This window comes from Amphiura filiformis, chromosome 5 (genome assembly GCF_039555335.1).
Source record: "Amphiura filiformis chromosome 5, Afil_fr2py, whole genome shotgun sequence".
Taxonomy (NCBI): Eukaryota; Metazoa; Echinodermata; class Ophiuroidea; order Amphilepidida; family Amphiuridae; genus Amphiura; species Amphiura filiformis.
The window spans coordinates 45,309,381-45,325,171 of NC_092632.1; the positions used below are offsets into that span (position 1 = coordinate 45,309,381).

At 38.3% G+C, this 15,791-nt stretch overlaps 1 protein-coding gene across 1 annotated transcript in view; it reads right to left on the bottom strand.

The window, feature by feature from the left end:
• The window catches only part of LOC140153215 (saccharopine dehydrogenase-like oxidoreductase), a 73,958-nt gene extending 59,062 nt beyond the window's left edge, over nt 1–14,896 (bottom strand). The window contains exons 1-6 of the mRNA XM_072175900.1: nt 14,535–14,896; nt 11,594–11,700; nt 11,212–11,292; nt 10,258–10,387; nt 8,314–8,363; nt 6,071–6,201 (exon numbers count right to left, since the gene is read on the bottom strand). Coding sequence (XP_072032001.1) covers nt 6,071–6,201; nt 8,314–8,363; nt 10,258–10,387; nt 11,212–11,292; nt 11,594–11,700; nt 14,535–14,721 — 686 coding nt within the window. The 5' untranslated portion in view covers nt 14,722–14,896. The remainder of the gene's footprint in view (nt 1–6,070; nt 6,202–8,313; nt 8,364–10,257; nt 10,388–11,211; nt 11,293–11,593; nt 11,701–14,534) is intronic.
• Between the last annotated feature and the right edge of the window lie 895 nt (nt 14,897–15,791).

A 15,791-nucleotide genomic window follows, 5' to 3' on the forward strand; every position in this document is an offset into this window, starting at 1 on the left:
TAATCATCAATCTTGACTTATGCAAGATTTTTCCCACAAAAGATTTTTTAAAGTCAGAACAGTGTGGTTAATGTTTATTTTTAACATAACAATACATAATTATTTCCTAAATTTCTTCAAAAAAATTCTCATGGCTATAACCCTTAAGTATAAGTACATGTACCTTCATCCCTTTGCATCCCTCATGATTTTTGTACATTCATGTATAAATACTGCAATATATTGTTGCTACCAGCATTTTAACAATTCAACTATTATGCAGAAAATCATAATTATAACACCAGATATGATTCTGACTCTGAATATGCAAATAATAAGCTCAAATTTGGCACCAAATCTATTTGCTACCAGGGTATAAAGATTTGGAATACTATCCCAAATCATGTTAAAAACTCCAGAAATCTGAACTCTTTTAAAGGTTCTTATCAGGACTCTCTTATTATTAGATTACAAAAAGTTGGAGTAACAATAATGGAGTCTGGGACTTGACAGGCCTCTGACCTACTTCTCAGTTCTCCTCCGCTATGTTTTTCAGTAATTGTACTTTTGCATTGTACTTTATATATGTCGAAAAAATAAATTATGTTATGTTATGTTATGTTATGTTATGTTATGAATTAAGGATCTGAAGGGGCATGGCAACTTTTTTAGGGCAAGTTGATAATTGCCTTGGATTTTCACTGAACAGGCAAGGCAGCACAGGAGTTTGTAATATTTCAAGAGGGCATCATGGCAACTGTTGAAAATTGGAGAATGGCACAAAGGCAAAGTGAACAAAACACACACAAAGTCTGATAGATGATTTTGTAATGAATGGGCAGGGCTGGGGCACCGTCAGCAACTTCATTAGAGGGCACAGCAAGTGACTGCCTTGGGTGAAGGACATATTTTGAGGGCATTACGGCAGTGGGAATGGGCACCCACGGAAAAGTGCCATGGGTGCTGTGGGTTAATTGGAGGGCTGAATGTTATGTTATGTTATGTTATGTATATAGATATTTGCTGGTTTGCTTTGTGCCTCGAAGTCATATTTCACCTGTCCAGCACTAATTAACATTATATAACATAATTAGAGGGTCACATATAAACAAGGCCACCCTAAATGGAAGATACAGTCTTAATATTCCCATTCCTATGACTGAATCACCTTTCATAATTAATTACTAATTATGAAATACTTCAAGGTGATTAGTGAAGAGAAGTACAGGAAACAATCCTATTATATGAAGGCATGTTCTCATTAAGGGACCGTTCACAAACACTTGTAAGGGGGCCTGATGCAAAAGGGGGGCCCTGAAAATTGTTGACCCTCCTAAAGGGGGGGCCCTGAAAAAATGTCCACAAATTTTTCTGGGAAAATTGAGTTTATATGCTTTTCTATGGGGTTGACTGATAATTTTCATGTCAAAAAGGGGGGCCTTGAAATTTTCGAGGTTTGTAAAGGGGGGGGGGCCCCGAAAAATTTTCGCGATAAAATTTTTTTGTACCAGGCCCCCCTTACGTGTTTGTGAACGGTCCCTAATTTTAATGTGTTTCAGCCCAGGGTTTTAGCATGGCTCACATTTTCAACTCATTTAGGTAATAATAAAAGTTCTGTCATTGAAAGTAATATTGTAACATTTCCATACAAAATATATTAGTATTTCTTTTCACAAAATGTTAGCTTTCACTGTCAGATATGTTCCGTTTTAATGTATAGCCAAACAGATGAGGCAAAACAAGAAAATCACTATTTGATACCAGCGCAAATGTCACCTATGCGTATCACTCTGTTGACCGTGACTGAGGTCGGTCATTATGATGTGTTAAGACCTTCCTGCAAGACGTGTACAGTGTTATGAACATCGCATACATGTTTGGCCTTTGATTGTAATAATTAAATTACATACTATGTTTTTTTATTCAAAATTTTAGATTTTGCACAACTAAACTAGCCTTGAGTTTTGCAGGGTATGTTAGTTACTGAAGTACAATATAATTGTGTAAAAAGATTGGTGTATCCTGAGTGTCATGAGCAGGGTCTTAGCTAGCCACCCGTCTGGCCGTCATTTTAGACAGCCAGTTTGCTCCTGGGACGGGCAAAATTAATGCCTTTGACAAATGCTATGTCATAAATTGTATGTTTTGAGAAGCTAATTGACCTTTTTAGTAGACCAAGTTTGTAGAACAAGGCCATATCAGCACATATTTGAACTCTTTGAACCCCCAATGGGCTATAGATGTCTGGTAAATGTTTTAAAGATCAAATTTGGACAGGCAATTTTATTCAAATGACGGGCAACCCTCAATTTCTAGCTAAGACCCTGGCCTTGAGTTTTGCAGGGTATGTTAGTTACTGAAGTACAATATAATTGTGTAAAAATCATAATTTTGAAAAAGATTGGTGTATCCTGAGTGTCATGAGACTTCAGTACTCAGTGCAATTTAAGTGTCCTGTTGCCCAAACAGTAAGCCTAAGAAATGCCGCTTAGAATTTGAAAAAGGGCACATCAATATACCCATTTTTCCAAAGATCAAAATTGTTGACCAAATTTAAATGCAAATTAAAAGTTTTGGCAACTTTTGGTAACAGTTGGGTAAAATTGGGCTATTTTTTTTTGGGGGGAGGAAATTGGTATCATTTTGAAAAAAAAATGACCCATCCATACACCAAAAATGGTATAGAAAAAGAGGTCATTGATATACCAAAATGGCCAAAATATACCCACATTTGCAGCACATCCCCGTATGGTCATTTGAACAGAGTACCCCTGGGATTTGTCCTTTATTTGCAACACATGGTGATGGGAGGGCAAGGTATACACTGGGTGAGCACAACTGACTAATGTTTGGCAAGGGAAATAATTGTTCTTGAGTGTTGAAGGCATGTTGTAATATCCCATCTTACTGTGACTTGCCAACATGAGTAAACAACATTTACACAGACCTAGGAATGCTGGATGATATCCAAACCACCCAGTAAGAGCTTGCAGTCTAATTGTGATTAATATTTGTCAGGGGAAACTTCTACCAATTACTTATATTACTGCCTAAACTTAATGTTAAGTGGCTCATCCTTTGACAAAAGCAATTGCAACAGGCACACATAACGGTGCAGAAATTATACTCATGTCAAAATGTTCTTTTAAGGTCGAAATCCTACAATTGTATTCAGTTACATTACAGAATAAAATTGTAGAATTTCTTCTCACCCCCATACACTGCTTAGCATGTGCAGATATAGGTAGTGTGTGTGTGTGACGTCTTGTGGTTCGGAAGTCACATAAAGCTGTTGGTCCAGTGTACAGGAAGAGTCAAACCATGTGCATGTTAAGTGTCACTGTGTCAGAGGTATTCAAAATAGAAGGGGAATCCCCGATTCTGATATCTGCAATCAATCCAGGATCGTGATAATAGGTAAACAGTGCACATAAAGCCTGTGCGTGGATACTCGAACAGTTGAGGTAAACACATATATAGAAAGGAAGGAAGGAAGGAAGGAAGGAACTGAAAGCCATGAGTATATTTTGATTGATTGATTTACTACCATTTAATTTACTTGGTAACTGTTCCCTGTCAGATGTTACTTTTGTGAGGGCTTTATTTATGCAAAATTTGTGAATCCAGCCACAACCATGAAATTAAAGACACAAAAAAATGTTAAATGCACTGCAAGTATGAAGCAGGATTGAGTGACTAAGAAATTAACAAATCACTATTAAAGGAAATCTCCAGCAATCACAACATTATGCCTTATATGTTAAAAAAATAATTATTAAGCATGAATCACAATTTGTATTTAAAACAAACTCATATTGACCTTAAAAATGAATAAAAACATCCATCTCTCAACACACAATATTCAAAATTCCCGGGCGCCGAAATGGTCTAGGCAATGACGTCCCAGGATAAAATGAAGGCTGACAACAATACTGTGATCACGTTCATGGACTAATTACCTAGACCTATGAGTGCACAACCCAAACCATGACGGTAGGTGAAGCCACGTATCAATGGTAATTTTAATGGATTGACCAGAGTTACTAGTCGCAGAGAAATATCATGTCATGCAGTATCAACTTAACTATGTGCACTCAAGTCAGTTGTCTAGGTGCTCGTTTGTCTGGGATTACGTTCACATCTTATGCTCTACAACGTACTACATACAAGCACATCAACTAGCGTGGTCCGCGACAAAGAGCCACTATCCTCTATTGTGTCATACACGACAGCCAGGAAGCAATGAAGTTTAGCACTTACAAGCTAAACCGAATCCACTGACTAAGAATGGTAACAATATATTTTGTAGCCAAGGAGTCAAGCAAGTTTATCCATGGATAAGGTATATATGGATATGACAGCTAGTCAAATAATATAGGTATGTAAGCTGCCATTACCTTGCCATTGCGTATCCTGGAACACTACCGCGATTTCTACCCACTGTATCGCGTCCGTGCTCCGCGTTCAAGCAAAAAAATTTCTCATAAAATCATCTCTTGCTGCATCCATGCTTAAGACTTTTTCAAGCCCGGCTATAAAGTATTTTTACAAATGCTGAACAGCTATTTTAAGGATATTTTAGCCCATTATTTATTAAATACATCAACTCGACCAATAATCTCACAATCCCTTCCAAGCAATGTTCAAATAAGCACTTATCCTCTTGTCCAAAAATCACTGGGGACAACCAAATTGAGCTATGTACTTATCCCCTGGACAACCACTATATTTTACCTCAAAAAATATGACACATTTTGGGGACAACCAAAATGCTTTGAGGACAAGCTGAATTTATGCTTTAGTTGTCCTCGGGACAACCTCCACATTTTCCTTATTTCGGACACTGCTTCCAAGAATACAACAAAATACTCTTTCAATCATGAGCATTAACTTAAATTTACACGCCCTAAACGTAAGACTTGGCAACAGTCTATTCAGATATTGTTGTCAAGCTCGAGGTGATTGACCCCCGATGATTGACAGTTGGGAATGCATACTGTTACGCGTAGTCATGGTGGTGCTGGTGACCGTCAGCACCCCCTTTTCCCAAGATGGCGGCGCCCATGCTGGTACCAAATTTGTGATTTGCGGCAATTTCTGAATAGCATCTCGTAGTGTGCAAACTTGGCTGGTTTGCGTTTCACTGTCAGAGTCCTGGTTTATCATACTTGTATATCTACATTTCTGGAACCGCTGATACTTGTATACCCACATTTCTGAATCCGCTGAGCTAACAGCGTATTTGTCAGAAAATAACAAGTATGAGTTACAACAATAAGAAATTCATTTGAATGAATACAGCAGTATGCAATCCTGTTTCAAAGGACAATATGTGGGCGGAGCAAAAATACTGATCAAACCAAACAAAAGACATCATCGGAAATACCAGCCAATCAAGGGTAAGTTGGGATTCACTTCCCCATCACACAGTGTACGGGAGCATTGGTCATACTGTATTCATTCAAATGAAATTCTTACTGTGTTGTGTAACATCGCCACTGAGAGCAAATTTCTCACCCTGCATGCATAAAGTTTACTATCATCCAAGAAAAAAATGGTGGTTCCAGGATGAAATGTCATAAAATTGTACCCTTGTGAGTAAAATTTCCTTCAATTTCAGGCCTATGCTGTTAAATTCAAGAGGTACAGTATGTTGGTTCCATCTGCAACAATCAAATGACTGATTTACCATAGTGTTTATACATAGAGTTAATTGGAGTTTGTACTCTGATCACTCTCTAATCTGGGGTCCATTTCACTAAACTTTACGAAGCTTCATAAGAGTCGAAATCGTTTGTAACTTACGACAAGTTGTAAGTTCCATTTCAATAAACTTACGAATGGTACCCTTCATAATAGGGATTTACTACAGGATTCCTTCGTAAAGGTACGTCTACTAGTGGGTATTCGTAACTTTACGAACGGTTACTTCAGTTATGAAGGGTTAAAAGTTTAGTGAAATGTATCCCTAATCTCTTTGGATAAGTCAGATATCTAGTTCTAGGGTCCTTTTCAGAAGGAGGGAGGTTATATGCAATTATGTACCACACTCATGCTCGTCACAGTATTTCTTGTCTGTATTACCACCTACCTTTTTTGTAATCTTGGCTCAAATTTGGGCATAGGTTGGTGCTTGAATTGTTTGCGTAATTTTATCAGTTCACCGGCATTTGCAAAGCCATGGATTGCAGACTGCCACGTAGCAAAATGACCAGCACTACCCTGCAAAATATCATATTAGCAACACAAAGAAGTGACTTATCACGAAATACAACACTGAAAGCCATATTGTAACATTTGCTGAGGAGGATGATGAGTTAATTCAAGTTTGATCAAAATTCTGATTTTTACATGATTGTAATGTAATTTAGTAAACTAACATACCCTGAAAAAATCAAGGCTTTATTAATGAAAGACTAGTTCGCGCCTGAAATTTTGACAACTAGACAGAAAATGCCGTACTGCGCAGGTCAGCAAACAATCACGGTGCGCCTTTGCCCTGACGTCAGATGCGAACTAGTCTTTTTTATCTCTGTCTTTCATTATAGGTGCTGTAGTTGTGACAAAACACATCAACAGGACTGACTAAGTAACGACTAATAAGAGTGACACACATTGGCAACGCAGGCGCTGGAATTAAATTGTGAATTTCTGCGCTTTACCTCAGTTGTTTGGCTCAAAATTAAAATTGGACATATTTGACAGTATAAACAAACATTTTATTGAAAAAAGAATTACGCGGTTTGTAATTAAGGTGGCCCCCACAAAACTTTACACCACATGAGGCCACCATATACTATCACAATACCAAGTTTGAAGTTGATCGGTGATTGCGTTTAAGCTGGAGAGTGGATTATTGGAAATGAAGGCAAAATATGCAAATGAGCTCATTAATATTCATAAATATGCAAATAAAATGACACAAAACTATTCAGCACATGAGGCCACCATATCCTATCACCGTACCAAGTTTGAAGTTGATCGGTGATTGCGTTAAAGCTGCAGAGTGGATTAATAACAATGTAGGCCAAATATGCAAATGAGCTCATTAATATTCATAAATATGCAAATAAAATGACACAAAACTATTCAGCACATGAGGCCACCATATCCTATCACCGTACCAAGTTTGAAGTTGATCGGTGATTGCGTTAAAGCTGCAGAGTGGATTAATAACAATGTAGGCCAAATATGCAAATGAGCTCATTAATATTCATAAATACGCAAATACCATGACACAAAAGTATACAGCACATGAGGCCACCATATACTATCACCGTAGCAAGTTTGAAGTTAATCGGTGGTTGCGTTTAAGCTGCAGAGTGGATTAATGACAATATAGGCAAAATATGCTAATGAGCTCATTAATATTCATAAATATGCAAATAATGCGACACAAAAGTATGGATATAAGTTATAAAATAAAACAAAATCATAGACATCAAGATGAAATTGCACAATGCCTGTATTCTTTCTAGCCTTCAGTATGCTTCTGAATATTGGACTCTACTGGCGTGATACAAGTCCAGATTAGATGCATTTGACATGAGATACCCTGGGAAAATTCTCAGCATCATATGGTCACAACATATGACGGTCATTCAAAATCTTCTATCCTCATCATCACATCTCTGTTATTTTACGTGCCAGGATATTGGTAATTTCAATTGCCTGGTACGTAAGATAACAGAAATGTGATGATGGAAGTAGAATTTTTTGAATGAGCCTCGTATCACCAATGACTCCATATTAAAGATTCATGAAAAACAACAGAAACCCATCAGAAAGTGATGATTACAGTGGATGAGAGGCTTATCCATAGAACTCTTTACTTTATAGAAGTCCACTCACAAAAAGAGGAGATCTGGTTGCCCTAGGACAAACTGAGAAGACATCATCCAAGGGGACTTGGGTAGACATGGCACAAGATGATTGCTACTAAGAATCAGACTGGTAAGACAGCAGGTGCATGTCTGTTAGGTAGGTAGGGTGGTAAAGTTAAAATTCCATATTCAATCTATTTTTCAAAAATGAACCCAAAACTTGCATGTTGGGAATTTTTCAACACTAAAATAATCAATTATTGCCATACTTGGGGCACATATTTGACTTTTATTTGCCTTACATGGACAGTTATAGTTTGTTTTTCTGAGTGTGGCCGACTCTACACCCAAAACTGGGGACGATTCGCATTTTTATGCTATTTTTTTTATATGTAGCAACACTGCTCCTCTGTTATGGTGATTTTGCAAATGATGTGTCCTTGATTGACTGTGTTTAAGAATAGCACACATACATACTCAGACCTATCCTCTTACATGCACACAAGCTTACCTCTGGTCCACTATCTCCAGACAGATAGCCTTCAATAGTATTCAGCACACCTAAATAAGAAGATAAGCACATCAAATAATGTGGTTATCATGGATATATAATTATGACAATCGCAATACATATAGTGGTTGAACTAGGTCAGTCATGTGGACCCTGTGTACTATAATTATTAGAGGGTTATCATTATGTGCCGGCCTTTCAAGATGGCATTTGTTGCTGACCAAGGCACAAAAATCACTCAACTTTATGAGAAACATGGAAGAAAGTTGGCTTTTTGAGGTTTAAAACACTATAAATGTAGTGGAAATTGCTCAAATGCATGCTGTTGACTTAGATGAAGAGTAGAGGTGTTCCCAAGAGTAATTTTGAGTTACTTTTCAAAAACAAACACAAATTGTGTGGGTCAGTGGAATTCATGGATTTAAGGGGGTACTACACCCCTGTGGTAAATTTGTGACTATTTTTGCATTTTTCTCAAAAAAATAATATCACACTGGTAACAAAAGTAAAGTTATGTATATTATTGGGGCAAGGAATCCAATTACTACACTGAAATTTCAGTGACTCAAGACAAGCAGTTCAGTATATATGATAGGAAATGAGGTACATCCTAGCGGTACCTTATTTTTATCATAAATAACGAACCGCTTGTCTTGGGTCACTGAAATTCCAGTGTAGTAATTGGATTCCGCTTGTCTTGGGTCACTGAAATTCCAGTGTAGTAATTGGATTCCTTTCCCCTCTAATATACGTAACTTTTGTTACCACTGTGTTATTAGTCTTTGAGAAAAATGCAAAAATAGACACAAATTTATCGAGGGGTGTAGTACCCCCTTAAACCATTGGTATTGACAATTACTGAAAGATAAAAATGCACCAACTTATAATACTTCACTTACTATACTTTGGCCTCATTATTTGCTGATCGCATGGTCATCTCAAACTGAGGTTCTACCCGCAAAGTATGTATTGCGCGTGTCAAACATGTGCTGTAATTGCCGCGTACGCTATGCATAAGTCTTCTAGTGCATTACTAGAAATGCGCAAGAAACAAAAAACTTTTTGCGCATGTGTTCGCAGGGAGAACCTCATTTTATTAGCAAGATGGCAGATCCGTGCAAAGGACAAGAGGTATGTACATTTCCTCCTCTTCAGGGTCACTTTTGACACCAAAGCATAATAACATCTTCAGATGATCTTCCTTGTTTTGTTTGTGCAAAAAGTTTATTGTTACAGAAGGATGAATCCAATTCACAACAGCATAACCAAGTTCACACCAAACTTAAACTCTTGCTATAAACCCTATTGAATAAAGCAACCGGAACAATGTAACAATCTAAATGGCAGCCATGTTGGTGGAACAGGCTCAGACTATTTCTGAATGACAATTGAATCACCAGTTCGAATGAATCAAGTATTGTATTACTCCACGGTGGCGAACAGTATTTTCATGATGTAGTGTTCCATAGGGTCTATTTGTATTACATGTACAAATACTTCCATAAAAGCAATAGAGGTTGTGCATATGACGTATCATCCCGTAAATATGGCGGACTACTCAAATGCATTCAACAAAAGCATGATTGCATCTACCGCGACAGTTAGTCTCACATACATAACAAATGCACTACGATCAAATAGATTGATGACAACATTTTATTGAATGGACTGCACTGCGCCATGATTACGGGAAAGGAAACCGGTTCAAATCCTTTGTTTGGGGCCAATCGATAAAAGCATACAGGGCCTCTATAATTGTATCTCAAAACACTTTCTTGGAAACTCCCCTTTTCACATTCCAAGCAACTAATGCGAAAATTACACACAAATATATTTCTTTTGTGAATGGTTCAAAGAAAGAAAGCTTAGAATCACAAAATCAAGTGAAACAGATCAAAATGACTACTTACACAGTACATGAACATAGTATTCATTATACATTACCTGGAAACTCTTTTTTGGTATAGCATACTCCCATATCAGCAGGGATACTATCAAAGCCACATGCACCCACAACATACACCTTGGCCTCTTTAGCCTTTTGGTTGTAGTTAAGTTGGATACCTTCAAGAAACTGAATGAAAACAATATGAAATTGTTAAATATTTCAAAATGAAAAGATGTAGTGTGTTTGTTTTTGTGGTATTTGGGGTACATTTTTGAATAATTTTCACACCAAACAGGCACTTTGTGACAATCGCGGTGACAGGGTCATCCCCAGACTTTGTCAAACTGTCACAGCATAGCCCCCTCTTCTAAATATGCCAAAAATTGGCTTTTACAACCAGGGACCTCAGTCCTCAGTGAGCGTGTCGAGCACGATTATAAAGCAACAGAGCCCAAGTGCTACACATGACCATACTACTTGTTCTCAGTAAATGATACTATGTTCAGGAGTTTCTGTTCATGTAGCTGTCCATGCACATGTACCTGTATGCATATATGATAACCAGGGGTGTGGGGGTGTTGGAATGCCCATTCAAAGCGAGGAAGTGTGAAAGAAATATGCATACAAACTGGAAAAAAATAACACAAAGTTAGGAACGAGCAAGAATTACCGAAACACAGTCGGGAACCACAGTCAGTCCAAATTTTTAGGGTTAGCAACTTAGCATTCCTAACCCTAACGATAACCCTAACCCATGGTGGTTTGGACTGATGGTGTTTCGGACTGGCAGGGAGACTCCGTATGAAAAACAGAAAACACAATTCTAAGCTTTCCTCACTTTATATGAGTGTAGTGTGGATGTCTCGGTATACATGTACATGTAGATGTACAGAACCTTTTTTTGAGTGTGTAAAGTGTAGGTCGCCCTTGCTTTCAATGGGCTTCCGCGTAGGGGGAGGGGGTGTGTGTGGGATGGGGAGGGTGTGTAGTTCCTGTGTGCGTATACTTACCTGGGGTTCTCCACTGATATCCAGATGATGGCAGCCATTTTCAACACATGCCCGTACAACTTGCTCTCCATAGAAACGATACTGGGAATAATAATAAAGACAACAATATAAAGTTTGTATTCTTGTGTTTATCACAGTATTTCCAATTTTTAAATGAAACCATTCTTTACTTTCTGAAACTCTATATCATTTGTTGCTCTTTTGTTTATTTTGCAATTCTGCATAAATTTGGGTAACATACCGTAACATTGAGATTGATGGAAGACTATTTATGTAGGCCTAATATTTTCATATGCCAGTTTGCTCGAGCCCCAAACACATCTATAAATAAATTTGTAGTGTAAATACTCAAATGTTACAATTTGATCGTCATATTCCTTACCGGTCCAACACAGTTGAGCAATACTTTAGCTTGTTGACACATAGCATCCATAGACTGGTTGTCATTTACATTGGCAATCACTACCTCAACATTCTTCAACTTTTTACCTGAAAGCAAAAGAAAACAAGTCACCAGACATGTTTTTGAGTTATAGGCCTTTAAAGATGACATTCCCATTAAAAAAAAAAAATCAAATTTTGGAATTCCTAATTTCATGGTATTTGACCTTGGGACTATCAATAATTGACAGGTGAATTATGATAATCCCCATTCAATCATGTGTAAAGCAGGAAACTATTAGCTAAATTACTGAGAATAGCAATTTCATGAAAATATCAAGGTATCATTTACAAAATTATCCATATCTTGAAAGTGTGATATATCAGTGGCGTACGTAGTGTCATAGGGGCACAGGGGCACGTGCCCCCCAATCGATCCGAAATTTTTTTAAATCCCATAGGAAAATTGCTGTAAAACGGTTTGTGCACCCCAATCAGACCCGGTGCCCCCTTCCTTCTTTCCTTGTACGTGCTTACCTCAAATGGTTGAGTATCAACGCACAGGCTTTACGTGCACAGTTTACCTATGCACGATCCTGGAACCTAGGATTGATTGCAGATATCAGAACCGGGATGGTCCCCTTCTCTTTTGAATAGCTCTGACACTTAACGTGCACAGGGTTTGACTCTTCCTGTACACGGGACCAACGGCTTTACGTGACTTCCGAATCACGGACGAAGCACATACACTACCTATATCTGCACGTGATAAGCAGTGTATGGGAGCGAGAAGAAATTCTTCAATTAAATTCTGAAATTAAATTTCTGAACTGAATTGAAGGATTTCTGACCATATAGGAACTTTTTGGGAGGGAAGAGTTTTTTCACCTTAGAAGGCAAGCCCAAGGCTCGAACCCTCGTCGATCGTATCTCCCGGCCGGCAGCGCAACGCCTTAACCACTCGGCCATCTTGCCCCCCCAATCATGGTTGGTGCCTCCCAATGTGATGACCCACGCTACGCCACTGGTATATATTATAATATTATTGGTATCATTTTAAAGCTTTATTATTGTCCTGTGCTTACATTTTCATGCAAATTATGAAATGTCAAAAATGTGACTTGTTCCTGGTTTTGTCAGAACGGATCACATATTGCTTTGCAGAAAGTTTGAAACTCCTGAAATCAAAGTATTTTACCTACATGCAATTAGTATGTGCCATCATCTCTACTTAGCAGACTGCGTTACTGGCCTGTATCTCGTTTCGGGGAAATAGTGTCTGTAGCACATACCTGTTTTTAATGACTTTGCAACAATGTTTCTATTGTCAGCAGTCACACCTTGCATTCATACTTTTGAGTTTGTATGGAGCACATTCGTACACATTATAAATAAGTGAAATCAGAATATCCTGAAAGGAATTTAGGTAACGAATTCAACGACACTGACCTCGCAGCAGCTAATGTTTTCATGTAAACATGGCGTCATTAGACATTTTTAGCCTATGTTTCGTATCCTACTATCGGATCGTTGAAACAACAAAACCTCAATCCCCGGCCTCATTCACGAATTCACTCACCTTCCTACACCACCAGTTGTAATAAAACTCAAAACATCCCGTGTTATTCCTCAAAACTACATGTACCTTCATTAATAAAAAATTAAAATCCTAGTAGAAATCCGTTATCGAAAATTGTTTGATATAAAACGTCAACAAAAGTAATTTTTCTGAAGAGTAGATACCACGTGTCAAAATGGCGGCTCGCAGTCGCATCCCCTGCTTTGTACATGTACCCAGGTCATGGCCTGTCTACGTGACGAACAGTCAGGGTCAGTGGACAGCGCAACCTGTCCGCCGTAATATATGCACCTAATATGGGCATAATGGCTCCGCCCAATATACGGGCTGTCAATCATCCTTATTCACAATGGCCTTTGTCGAACAGACTTTTACGCAGGTAAGAGCTCACGCTGTCCTCACTTTAGCGATTAGGATCGACGATCGTCAGGCAGACACAATCTGGTTGTGTAGGACTAGGAGACTATCATCGTGATGCCCACGTTGGAACCATTGGATTTACGCAAGAAATATTCATTGCCAGGACTGAAGCGGTGTGGCTATTTCTATGTTTGTACCGGGCAAGTACCGGACATTTTTCAACACGAGCTAGCGGAAATTACAGCAAATTCGGCCAAAGGTAAGCAAAGGGTTGGGGTTCGCATTTTTAACTTTGACTAAACTGTTTCGGAGTTATGGCTTGCTAAAAGTAGACCATTTCGGGGGCTGTATTTGTTGTGCATGTCACATTGTGAACAATGAGTGAAAACCGACCACATTCGCCGAAGAATGATTGCCATGCTCTAGTATACCTATCTACTTAGCGACCTCCTGTAAATTATTCGGCGCACCTTATGTCTTACTGAAGTTACATAAACACCCGAGGCACTACTTCTAAGGTAAAAAAATAGTTGATTGTCATGCATGGCAACGGAGGAATACAAAATAGTGTAATTTAAAAAACTGTGCGTATAGCACACAAACAATTTGAAGTCACCATCCCTTAATAATTTCATAACACCCTATTTTTGGTGTAAAAAATATGCCACCCCCTATTTTGGTACAAATTCTATGACCAACACGTACATAATCATGACTCCTCTTCTGAAGAAAATGACAGCCCCTTACTATATCGATAAGTCAACTGTATCTTTGCTTTGAGTATTAGGTCATTCTGAACAGTCTGAAATTTTGTTGAAGTGCAATTTAGCAACATTCTTGATGTGATCGCCTGTCGAGATCATGTGTTTACTTTGATTCAAACTTCCATTGCAATTGCATGCACTATCTTGCTTTACAAGGTCTCACGCGCACGCTTCAGCGAAACCGACTCGATATTGAATGGTCTCTAGCCTCGAATGTGAAGCTATCGGTGAGCAAATACCTGTAGTGTAAGCCACCTCCTGCAGCACTGCATCTAGCTTGTCTTGACTTCTACCAGCAATTGCCCATCTCATCTCAGATTCTTCTTCCTCAATCCGTGCCAACTCCTCCACAACAAACTGACCAGTAAAACCACTTGCCCCAAACACTATTAGATCATACTTTCTTTCACCATCAGCTGACGCCATGTTGCTGACTGTTAAATGGTTTTCTGCAGCACTCCTGGTTGCTAATTAATTCCACGTTGTAATAGCTGTAATTTATGTCGAAATTCTGACATCAAGGTTCTGTAAATAACACACACGTGTGGTGTTTACATTTGCTCATCAGCTGTCTGACCTGCGTTATTTCTTAATTGTATACGGTAAATGTACATTGCATCCAGATGGGACTAGAATGTTCATTTTTGTCTAAATTCATACTATACTTTTTAAATGTAAACTTATATTGAATATATATTATATTACCATCTAACCTTTGAAGGCCTGGTTAAATTTCATTAGATATCAGCCAAGAACTTTTCTTTGATATAAACAAGTAGTCAAAGTTTAGATCCCGGGTTGCCAGATTCGAAATCGTAGGCACTGTCAAATCGCTATGGGAAAATCCCGGATTCGGAAAACCGCGGGGTTCTTTTTGTAGAACCAAAGTCCTTTGGCTAAGAAAATGGTTCTTTGTAGAACCTCAAGCTTGAAGAACCTTTAAGGAACCATTCAGAAAGAACCCTAGATTGAACCCTTCTCTGAGAACCTGGAGCCGATCTCAGATAAACAGAAAAGAACGTTAGAGTACCGAAATGATTTTAATCATTTTAATAGGAGTGTTCACTCCTATTCACTTTTCTTAAAAGGGCATTTCGTGATCCACAGCCTCATCCCCCACTTTTCTCAAAAAAGTTGAGATTTTTATATCACTGGAAACCTCTGGCTACATAATGTTTATGTACAAAATATTTCTTGCAGATTAATTCGTTTAGCAAAGATATCGTGAAATTTGAATTTCGTTTTGGTGCACCAGAACGAAATTACAACGCATTGTCTATGGAGCGGTGTAATACACATAATCATGCATAACTCGCGAGCGCAAAATCGGAATCCCGGGATCGGAATCAACTGAAATTTTGGGAATAGGTTTTTTTCGTGAATATCTACTGAAAAATGACATAAATAGAGGATGCTAGGATCACGAAATACTCCTTTAACTTTGTGAATCCCTAATTCGAATATTCCTAGGCCTATTTATCTTTAAGATTATTGTT